Below are 12341 nucleotides of genomic sequence, written 5' to 3'. Positions count from 1 at the left end.
GCTCCCTTTTCTCCACACCCTCTCCAGCATTTACTGTTTGTAGATTTTTTGATGATGGCCATTCTGACCAGTGTGAGGTGATACCTCGTAGTTTTGATTTGCATTTCCCTAATGATTAGTGATGTTGAGTATTCCTTCATGTGTTTGTTGGCAATCTGTATATCTTCTTTGGAGAAATGTCTATTTAGGTCTTCTGCCCACTTTTGGATTGGATTGTTTGTTTCTTTGATATTGAGCTGCATGAGCTGCTTGTAAATTTTGGAGATTAATCCTTTGTCAGTTGCTTCATTTGCAAATATTTTCTCCCATTCTGAGGGTTGTCTTTTCATCTTGTTTATGGTTTCCTTATCTGTGCAAAAGCTTTTAAATTTCATTAGGTCCCATTTGTTTATTTTTGTTTTTATTTCCACTTCTCTAGGAGGTGGGTCAAAAAGGATCTTGCTGTGATTTATGTCATAGAGTGTTCTGCCTATGTTTTCCTCCAAGAGTTTGATAGTGTCTGGCCTTACATTTAGGTCTTTAATCCATTTTGAGTTTATTTTTGTGGATGGTGTTAGGGAGTGTTCTAATTTCATTCTTTTACATGTAGCTGTTCAGTTTTCCCAGCACCACTTATTGCAGAGACTGTCTTTTCTCCATTGTATATTCTTGCCTCCTTTATCAAAAATAAGGTGACCATAGGTGTATGGGTTTATCTCTGGGCTTTCTATCCTGTTACATTGATTTATATTTGTTTCTGTCCCAGTAACATAGTGTCTTGATTACTGTAGCTTTGTAGTATAGTCTGAAGTCCGGGAGCCTGATTCCTCCAGCTCCATTTTTCTTTCTCAAGATTGCTTTGGCTATTCGGGGTCTTTTGCATTTCCATACAAATTGTAAATTTTTTGTTCAAGTTCTGTGAAAAATGCCAGAGGTAGTTTGATAGGGATTGCATTGAATCTGTAGATTGCTTTGGGTAATATAGTCATTTTCACAATGTTGAGTCTTCCAATCCAAGAATATGGTAATATCTCTCCATCTGTTTGTATCATCTTTAATTTCTTTCATCAGTGTCTTGCAGTTTTCTGCATACAGGTCTTTTGTCTCCTTAGGTAGGTTTATTCCTAGGTATTTTTTTTTTAATGTGTCTTGTCTCTCCACTTACATGCTCTCTTTAGGGTAGATATCAGCTGTTTTTGCCTGCTCAGCATCCATTTCTTTTTCTGGTAATGGCATGCTGATTTTGCACTGGAGACAGCTCAGTGGCACTGTGAATCAGAGCACCATGGTCTGCCCCTCTGAAAAGCTGGTGTGACACAAGCTGGACCAATCCAATTCCCTCTCTCAAATTTGGTCCTCAAGTGGAGACACAAAGACAGAAAACGGTCAGAGCTGATTTTGTCTTATAGCCATGTCAATGACACTGGCCATGGTACCCACCACCTGAATTTCTGGAACTACTCTGGGTACTAGCTTTTATCACCAATCCTATGAACTACCACAAGAGCCTTCCAATACATTTTTTTAAAAAACCTTACTTACCTTGAGTCTGTTTCTGCTATTTGCCTATAAAGAACTATAAGAGATACTCTTCTGGAAGTGAGAGACCAGGTCTCCCAGTTCTTCTCTACGACCTATCAATGTACCCTTCACAAAATAGGTACTCAATAAATATTGGTTAGCTGATATTCTGAGGAAATGTATCTCAGGATGAAATGTCTTCCATCACTTAGCTGTAGTTTATTTGGATGGTTGGGAATAATTCCAAAGTTTTCCTTTGGTTAATCTACTTTAAGGTTTTGTTGCACCCCATAGTGATCACGAAAGCAAAGATTACCTCTTGCTTCTAACCAGACAGATGCTGTTTGCCTTAGAGACACAGTAGAAGCTTGAGTAGATCTGTAGAAGGTGTAGCCTTAGAAGCTCAGGTTGCTGGAACTTTCAAGGCCATTTAGACTAAGAGGCAGCTGCTTTTATTGTGAGATTTCAGAATTGGTAGTGCTCAAAATACTAATCAATGCTCACAGCCAACACAATAACCCAGTAAACACCTTTAGTCACTAAATTACAAGTTGACTCACTTTGTGACATCTTTCAGAGTATAGAATAAATTAACTTTTGGCAAATTGAATTATAGCTCACATGCTCTGGTGGAGCTTGCAAATTAAAAAAAGGCAATGACAAATTCCTTTGTCAACTGAAAAATGCTGATGCAAAAAGCAAACAAACCAAAAAAAAGGGGGCGGGCGTGGAGATTTTCAAGGATATGCATTACTATTTCTGGAATCTTTTTTTCTTAAAGATACAATGAAGAGGGCAATATTATTTATATATTATCGATGTATTATTAACATCAATATCTATATCTACACCTGCATCTTTATATACAGAGATGTACCCTGCTGCATGGTTAATAATAGTTCCAACTGGGGAAGCCCAAAGTGCATTCATGAAACAATGTCTACGATGACTGTGTTCAAAAACAAAAAAGCAAGTTGATGAACAACATGCAGACTTTGATTATTAAAAAAAAGCCTATGTGGAAAGATATATTTAGATAGTTAAACATAATTATAGGGGGTCCAGAAGCCTCAGACATCAAGAAGACTGGAATGTTCTTCCACAGGTGATTCAAAATCAAACTTACTAAACAATGAAAAAGATGGAAAAAGTCCAACTAAATTCTGGCTTTTCTCATAATGACTACCTTAGTGTTTTTAGAAACAGCAGATTCTTCTAAAATAATGTTAGTGTCCCTACTGCCCTAATCAGGCTCACATTTGCTCCCTCCCTGGGTTCCTGCATTGCTGCCAGGGGTGAAAGTTTACTGCTCCCACATTTCATATATATTTCTGTATTGTTAGAATTAAAAAATAATGAGCATGCATTAATTTTTAGAACTTGAAAGTGATGTAAAAAGGAAAAGGAGCAGAAGGGATCGCTCTGGGTACTGGAAATGTTCTGTATCCCTCTGAATGGTGGGTGCATGCATATATAATATACAGAAATTCACTGAGTTAAACACTCCAGTTTTGTGCACTTAAGGTATATTATATCAAAAACATTAATTAATCCTATCGAATCTTTAAAAATAATGGCTCTTAAGACTGATATTAGAGTTGAAGTGTTACCTGCACTAAGACAAAAAATCTTTTCTTCCATCTCTTCCAGACATTCTTACCGATGGCCCATAAATACCTGAAGGAAAGCAAAAAGACCAGAGATGCATTAATGCTTGAGCTAGTGAACTGTTTAACTTGCTTTACCATGAAGCTGCGTGCTCACAAACAAGGAAAGTCACAGGGCGCAGGAACAGATAGCAGACTCTGGAGCTGTGTGGCTGGGGATAAGGAAGAGCGGCAGGCAGGGTTTATTTTGGCTTATAGGAGGAATTGTGGCCCATCATCAGACTTGACTTAGAACCTTGACTGATTCCAGGAAACACCTTGGAAAAATCTTACACTGTACCTTAATTTGTTTATGTGCTAAACGTCTTATAGGTAGGGAAACTCCTGAAAGCTGTTGCACAGGAGAGAAAAAAAAGAGTGCTAAATCTCACAACTCCAACTCTTTCACCTCTTGTCAAGTCTCTTTCAGGAAAACCTTTAGTAAACAAAGCAAACCTTGTTTGCTTTTGCTGTAATTCCGGCAAATGTAGTTACCTTACATAAAGGAAGTTTCAAGTCGGCATAGAAAGTCCCCCCTACACCCGACCCCCTCCCGGAATTGCTCTTCTGTTGATAGAAATTAACCTTTATGTAGAAAAAATTTAGTTAAAGGAGGGTTGAGAACAACAAAGGCACACTTCAAAACTGTCTGGAAATTTTATGATCAGTGTTACTAATTCATTCATGAATTACCCCGTTGGCCTGATGTATATTGATACACGTCGAACTGGCATTGATCAAGGAAGTGAGGCTGGTGGTTTTCAAGCTCTATTGGACCAAGTGAAGAGAGATCTGGTCATACTCAAACCCAATCACATCCTCGAGTTCCAAAACTGGCTTTATGTGCTATCAAAACCCAACTGGACAACTTCCAAATCCCCACTTCACTTGGAATCAGACACAATTTCTGCTTTGGAACACAATGAAGAATGCATCTAATTAAAATGTACACTGTTGGACAAATTTCAGGGGCTCGTAGGACTGGCTGGTGGCCCAAGTACTCAGACCTTCATGCCAGGAACCTGAGTCTTCAGGGTCCTTTTGCTTCCTCATGCTGATTCTTCAATTACCAAGGGCACTTGACTTTTACCTCCTGCAAAGTTCCTTACTTTGCTCACACCTCCACTCTTTCAGTCCCAGCACACATTTTAAGGCCACGGTAAACCACAGACGAAACTCTTCATCGGTTTCACCAGAATGAGTTTCATCCTCCTCCTGGCCGTGGGACGGATCCTACCATCTGCATGTATGAATTTCCCTGCTGAAACTCCTTCAGTGAGTCTCCTCCGCTGACACGAGGGGAGCCCGCAACTTTGACCACTCATCTTGCACTCCCACGATTTATCCCAGATCGGTCCATCTATTGCATGATTGACTTGCCTTTTGTCTTTAAATTGACTTATTTAACAAGAATAAATTTATTTTGAATGGAAACTTTACACTGTAGCTTTGATATACTAATTTTATATTACATAACGCACATTAAAATACACAAGTAACTGCTTAACTAATATATGCTTGTCTGTACACCACTAAACAGTCTTGAGTACCATCAGTGGTAAGAACAGACCCAGGGAAACCTGAGCCTATAGAAACAAAATGGAGCATCTGGACCTGGCCTAAAAATGACTTTGTTTGCGAGCTATGCTTCACTCTCTAAATTTAGCTTCTGTGCCTCATATTATCTGTAATTCCTCACCACACCACAAAGTCTCACAGCCCCATAACTTTGCACATGTTATGGTGCCTGAGATGCCTTCTCCCTGCTCCTTATGTTATAATTCATATTCTTCCTAAGTTGGAATCTTTACCGTGATGTCACCACCTCCTGGGCCCTGCAGATAATTCTGCTGGTATTTACAATGATCACACTGCTATAAGTTATTTATTTTCATATGTATTGTTTCTGTTGGATTGTGAGTTCCTTGAAGGAAGGAAACTTGTTCTTTTTTTCTAAATTTTCCTTTCTAAATTCCTAGCACAGCTTTTGATGTATGGTAGGTGGTCAGTATACACTTGTTGTATTTCAGTTAGTTATGAATGCCTTGGGAAACCAGAGCCATCTTTATCAAACTTTCTGATGAGAGTTCCAAACATTGCATAGAGACACGCACTCCACTGCCAAATTCTTTGAGTTGTTTGTTTTTTTTTTTTCCTCCCCAAATATATCCCGTCTATTTCTATCTCCACTGCTACTCCCCATTCAAGCTACTATCATGTCTACCCAGACCACAGCAACAGGCTCCTCTCTGGTCTCCCTGCTTTCACTCCAACTCTTTTCATTACATGGCAGACAGAGTGACCTTTTAATGGGCAAATTAGATCAGGAATACACTCAATCTAAATAAGGATGGAAACTATGGAAGGGTTTTCAGCAGGGGAGTGACACAATTATATTTCTCTTTAAGATTATCCCAGTGGCTGCTGAGTGGTTAATGCACTGTAGATGGAAAAGGCAAGAGAGAAGGCAGGGACACCAGTGAGATGGTTACAGTAGTGCAGACAACTGAGAGAGGATGGTGGCTGGACTGAGGCTGAGGCCGTGGAAATGGCCGGACGGCTGGTAAGTGCATCAGCCCCGAGGCCAACATGGTCAGCTCTGGTTACGTGGGTTACCTAGCTGCTCTGGACAGTGCTCTTAACCTTCTTGAATAATGTATAAATGTATCCATGGCAGAAACTGTCCTAACAGGAACCCTCAGCCAGGTCTAAGGAGAGACAGGGTTATTGAGTGTATAGTGTTCCAGTTCTAGTGGTTAATCTGAGATGTTGGACAAGATGCTTAACCACTCGGTGCTCTGGAAAACAGGGCCAGGAACGGTCCCTCTCTTGCAGGGTGGTTGTGGAGATTAAATGAGATGATGCTTGTGAAGTATAAGCACGAGGCATGGCAGGAAGTAGATGCACAATAAATATCAGCCTTATTATAAACTATCTTTGAGTACAGAGGTAAGCGTATCGTTACGAGTAGTTATTAATAGCTAAATATGTGACAAGAAATCTCCTTGGACATATGTACATAGGGAAATAGATGAATTAAAAGATAAATAAAGACAACGGGCGAACATTTTTCTATTTTTAGTAATGCCTAGTAAGGTTGTAACTCTCAAACTTTTCTGGCCGCCACTACCAATTTTTCTTACTCTTAACTTGAATCCACATAAAGAGATTCAAAACAACAAACACAGCTACGACCTCTAAAGTGTTTATAGTTTTAACTGATGAGAATGGATGTAGGAAAAGGAGTTCACGTGAACCCACAGAATGTAATTCATATGGTATCATTAATTTTTTCCTTCATAATAAAAATACTAGCTACTGCTCATGAAGTCTTACTAGTCTTCTGTGCTGTGCCAGGTACTTTATGTGAATTTCTTATACCCACCTGGAAGGGTTAAGAGCTTGAATCTGGAGCTTATGTTGCTTAAGCTTATGTTGCTTACGTTCCTGTATGACCTTGAGCAAGTTAGTAAACTTATCTCTACCTCAGTTTTCTCATCTGTACAATGGGGACAGTAATAATAGTACCTACTTCAAGTGTTGCTGTGAGGATTAAAGAAGTTAATGAAACATAAAGTGCTTAGAACAATATCTGGCACAAAGTAAGCATTTATTACTGGGTATGTCATTATGTTATCACTCCTATTTTACAGCTGAGGAAACTGAAGTTCAGAAAGGTCAAGTAATTTCTCCAGGGCGCCCAGCTGGTGAATGACATAGCCAGAATTTACACCCAGAACACTCTGGTTCCAGAGGGCCCTCTTCAGCATGCTATTCTTCCTCTTATAGATGACAAACTTTGGTTTCTTTATTGAACTAAGAATGTGAATGGCTATTCCAATCAAACAGAGAGGACTTGTGGTTGAATGGGAAAGCTGAGTGGGATCAGAGGAAAATGAACAATCCTCCTTTGGAAAGTATCATTTGGTTTGCATGAAAGAAGGGCTTTCCCTCTGAGGCTTCCTCAGAATTTATTGCTAATTTGGCACATACCAGATGTCAAAACCAAGAAAAACTGAGGGCTACAATGTAGAGTTTCTGTCTAGTCAGCTCTGGCTCTATATTTTCTTAGGTTGAAACACGCTCATTAAGCAGAATGAAAAGTACCTGGAGCAGATGGAATTCTGTCCTTGCAGACATACAGGTGGCTTCCCCTCTCCAGCTCTTCATTCCATAGACAGATCTACCGTGTGGGCATTAGTGACCCTCAACTACCTCTTCAGGCCATCCAGATATTTGGAAATCTGGATTTATGACTAGATAATCAACATTCTAGTACAGTGAGCAGAAGTTTAGCTGAGGCGTTACATCTCAAACTCAAGGTGGAAATACCTAGGTGGGAATTCTGGGTCCTTAGGTCCTTAGGCTTAGCTGCCCCATGCCTCAGTTTAATCAGCTGTAAAATGGGGATAGCATAGGATCTACTTCATTTGGTTGTTGTGAGGACAGATGGAGATGATGCATGTCAAGTTGTTAGCACAGTAACTGGCCCCTAGTAAGTGCTCAGTAGACCTAACTCTATGGTCCCTGCAAGAAACGCACTTTAAATCTAAAGACACAAAGAGGCAAAAAATAAAAGGATGGGAAAGGAATTACGATGCCAACATTGGTTTTTAAAAAATCTGGAGTGGTTATATTTATTACTGTCACACAAAATAAATTTCAGGACCAAGAATATTACCAGGGATAAAGAAGATCATTTTATAATGATAAAAGGGTCAATTCATCAAGAAGACACAGTAATCTTAAATGTTTATGCATCTAATAACAGAGCTTCAAAATATATGATGCAAAGATAAGACAGAACTCGTAAGTAGAAACAAACAAATCCACAATTATAGTCAGATTTCAATACCTCTATCTCAATAATTTGCAGAAAATCAGTAAAGATTTAGAAGATTTAAACAAGACTATCAACTAACTTGATTTAATTGATCTAACTATAGAAAATAAGCCAATGGGAAATAAAGTGGAATCCTAAATATATTGAATTAGGTCAGTCTAGGTAGTTCTGTTTGAGGGTCTGTGTCAGTATGAGTGGTATATTGGGGACTTATGGGGAAGGGAGAGGAGTGTGATGGTTTTGAAAACAAGAAGTCTAGAGCAATGGCACAGCTGAGAAGGTAGAAGAGGAAAGGGGATTTTAAGAAGCATGGGTAACTATTTTGTCATTCATTTTGAAAGATGTTTTCATTGTGTATATAGACTTGAGTACATTAAAGGTATTGCTCCTCTGTCTTCTCACTTGCAATGCTTCTAACAAGAACTGTTTTATTCTTCTGCGTGTAACATTTCTTTGTTCTCTGGCTGCTTTTATGATTTTCTCTTTATCACTGGTTATTAGCTTTATACTTACACTGTACCTTGCTGTAATTTTTTTCATGTTTCTTAAACATGGGCTTGTTGAACTTTTTGGATGTAAGTTTTATAGCTTTAATTAAATTAAAAATATTCAGCCAAAAAAAAAAAAGCATGGCTAAGACTTATAAGCTGCGGTTCACTGAATGAATTCCAAGTGGAGCCATGGGAAGCTCTGTATTTTATTCATATTTCAGGTCCTCAGTTACGCTGATTTCTTTCATTTAAAATGGAAAGATATAACACAATTCTAGACCTGGCTCTGACGCTTACTCTGACTTGGACAAGTGTGTTCACCCCTCTAATCCTCAGTTTCCTTATTTGCAGGGATTCATTCATTCACATTCATGTATGCAACAACTAATTTATTGGACTTTTACTACATGTCAGGCCCTGTACTAGCTTCTTCAAACAAAGAAGGCAGATGCCCCTGCTGACAAGGAACTCAAAGTCCAGTGGGGAAGACAGACAACAACATAATAAATGAAGAAATAGCTGGTATGTGAGATGACTGTAAATGCTCTGGTGAAAACAAAGCAGAGTAAGAGACAGACAGAGGACACAGATGGGCCAGGAAAGGCATTCTGACAAGGTACAGAGGCACACAGAAATCAAGGTGAGCCATGTGGACATCTGGGTGGGGGAGAAGGGGCATCCAAGGCAGAGGAAACAGTGGGGACAAAGGCCCTGCAATGGCGGTACACATGAAGCCTTCACGGAAGAGCAAGGAGGCCAGGGAGGCTAGAGCCGTGATCAGGGTCAGATAGTAGTGGTATCCGTCCTTATGAGATAGGGCCTTGTTGCCACAGAGGCAACACTGACTTTTATTTTGAATGAAGATGGGGAATCACTGGAGATTTTCCAGCATTCAAGTGGCAGGATCTGACTTGTGTTTAAAAAAAAATTATTCTGGCTTCAGGGTGGGAAAGAGCCTATAGTGGGCAAGGACAGCAGCAGGGGGGCTGCTGACAAGACAAGTGCAACAGGTGAGAGGGAGAATGAGGGAGGCCTGGATTCGAATGATGGTGTGGAGGTGGTGAAGAGAGGCTGAACTCTAGATTTGCCTTGAAGGTGGAGTGACGAGAACTTGATGATGGATGAGATGAAGGGGGAGAGAGAGAGAGAAAAGTGTCACATGACGCTGAGGATGTTGGTCTGAGCAACTGGGCGAAGGGAGAGGCCACTTATTAAGACGGAGGGATAATAATAATAACTAATCCTTGGGAGGCTGTTTCAGGGATAAAATGAGATAATGCACGTGAATGCACTTCCTGAACTGGAAAACACCATATGGATATAAAAGGTGAAAAATCAGAAAGCCACCGAGGAGCTGCTCATTCTCAGATATCCCTAATACTCATGTCTTAAGGCCAAAAGCCAGTGTTGATTTTCTCACTGACATTTCTCTATTCAGTAAAGTTATTCTGCATGGCTCGGTGGCTCATCCCAGGAACCACAGTCCACCAACAAGGAGTAACGCAAAGTAACTCTGAGGTTTCCTTTAGGTTTTAATAAACATCGAAGTAGACACAATTTATAACCTCAGAGTTGATTCTTAAAAATTCCTTTCTCTCTCTCGTTCTCTAAGCTGTGACACTGTTCTGATATTTCTGTCCTCCTTCACCATATAATAGGGCTTCATAAAGCTATTTTAAGTTTAAATGGAAAAAAAGGTAGTTCACAACATTTCTATTTTCCTTGAATCATCTCTTGGGTAGCTAAGGTTGTCCAGCCCTGATTTAGGCCACAGTGGGTCTGACAGTGTTTTTAAGGCGCCCACTGTCCACCTTTCAGAGCTGCCCTAGGCCCTCCTGGTATATTTCCTGGCAGGGGTAATTTTTAGATGGCAGCCTAGTAAAATGAAATCACTGTGGAGCCTGCCAGAGGTGAGTTACAGATTTCTTCTATCATCCATAGGGTCAAGATGGTCTGAAATATGTTAGTAATTTTACGAATGAATCAAGAGAAAAATTTCTCAATCCAGATTGGTTAGAGAAATGAAGAGAATGTGGGAAAAGGGAATTTGTCCAATAAGGAAAGTAATACCTATGTCAAGTGCTTGCCGTGGGGATGAAACAGAGAGTGTTTGTAAAACTCCTAGCACAGAGCTTCAAAGGTGCCTAGAAAGTGGGTTGAGCTACCGATCTTTTTAAGGAAGTTTCTTTAAAAAGTAGGTTTAAGAACAGATATATTCATTCATATTTCTGTTTCTCTTTTTTGTCTTCTCTACCCTCTTCACTTCGCCCTCTTTCCCTCCATCCTGCTCACTCACGCTCTCATTCCTTTAGCAAATATTTACCGAGTATTTCCGAGCCAATGCTTTGCTTAAGACACAAACGCTGTTCCTGGGTGCTACAGGAAGCTAACAGAATTCTCAAATCCTTTGTCTTGAAACTAGAATGTTTATATTGCAGAGGAAGGGATATTAGGGAGAAATCCCATTTAACATTTTGGGAGTATATGCCAGTAATATGGTAAGAAGGAGGAAAAGCTGACCTTAGAAACATGTCACAAACATTTTCATGAGATGCTAATTGAGATGAGGCAAAGTCAGCTCTTCATCGTGGACAGTTGAAAAAGGACAGAGTGTATAGCAGGGGCCCGGCTCATTCCCCTACAGCCTTCTCACGGCCGCAGGCAGAAGAGCTTTGCTAAAATCCCACCTAAAACTCTAGGAATACTTTGGCCTCAAGACAATGCCATGTTCTGATGAAACTAGGGGCAGGACAGGAATAAAGATGCAGACGTAGAGAATGGACTTGAGGACACGGGGAGGGGGAAGGGTAAGCTGGGATGAAGTGAGAGAGTAGCATGGACATATATATCCTACCAGATGTAAAATAGATAGCTAGTGGGAAGCGGCTACATAGCATAGGGAGATCAGCTTTGTGACCACCTAGAGGGATGGGATAGGGAGGGTGGGAGGGAGACACAAGAGAGAGGGTATATGGGGATATAGGTATACGTACAACTGATTCACTTTGTTATACAGCAGCAACTAACACAACATTATAAAGCAATTATCCTCTAATAAAGATGTTAAAAAAAAAAAAAAAAGACAATGCCATGGAAATTCTCCAAATCCAAGCCAGAGCTCAGGTTCAGCAGCCAGTCTCTAGTTGGTGGGAGACCTTTGCTTCCTTTGGAGTTCCCCATGCCCGACGCCCTCCAATACCCTCCCTAGTAAGTATCTATCTTTCACTCGAACCTTGAGCCATCTTTGTTCCCTAGAACTCTGAGGCACCAAGGCCAGGGAGCTGCTCTTTACTCTGACTGCAAGCTGCTGTGGTGTGCTCAGCTGCTGGGATGTATACCTCCTATGACGACCACACCCTCCTGAACCTCTCACGGGCTTCTGTTTAAATCTGTCTTAATCAGTGACCAGCCCCTGCTATTGGGTTTTTGAATTCCCCACATCTCTAGCACATAACCAAGCTTCAATTTTCATGTCAGTTTTATTACTTTAAGTCCTTTCACAAACACATAAGCAGAATGATAACTGGTTGGCAAATGGTACCTGCAGAATCCTTGGAAAACAATCCACTCCCTTCCACTGGTTAAACATTCCCCTAGTCAGAGTTAAATGTCCCAGCTCCTTTCTAAGTGGTCACATTTTCTGAGATAGTGGTGTCCAAGCAATTTAGTTTAATAGGCAATGGGGCTCAGCATATACTCACTTGCCAATAAACGTTTCCTATACAAACCATTGGTTTGATCTGCAAAATAATACTATATTTTACCTATTCTTTTTATCCTACTTGAGATTACTTAATTGGTCATTCCTCTCAAACCTTAAGAAACTGAAGACAATCATAAAATTTCTACTCTCTGGTTAAT

The 12341-nt window shown here is 40.2% G+C and overlaps 1 protein-coding gene across 29 annotated transcripts in view; it reads right to left on the bottom strand.

Annotated features, from left to right (window-relative positions):
- The window catches only part of CADPS (calcium dependent secretion activator), a 795170-nt gene that overhangs the window by 173431 nt on the left and 609398 nt on the right, over positions 1-12341 (bottom strand). For all 29 annotated transcript variants that reach the window (XM_067043766.1, XM_067043769.1, XM_067043768.1 and 26 more), the window contains one exon: positions 3111-3177. In XM_067043766.1, the coding sequence (XP_066899867.1) occupies positions 3111-3177 (67 nt within the window). The remainder of the gene's footprint in view (positions 1-3110; positions 3178-12341) is intronic.

The sequence above is a fragment of the Kogia breviceps genome, chromosome 10 (genome assembly GCF_026419965.1).
Source record: "Kogia breviceps isolate mKogBre1 chromosome 10, mKogBre1 haplotype 1, whole genome shotgun sequence".
In the NCBI taxonomy this organism is placed as follows: domain Eukaryota; kingdom Metazoa; phylum Chordata; class Mammalia; order Artiodactyla; family Physeteridae; genus Kogia; species Kogia breviceps.
The sequence above is the reverse complement of the archived record's forward strand: the minus strand, read 5'-3'. Positions and strand labels throughout refer to the sequence as shown.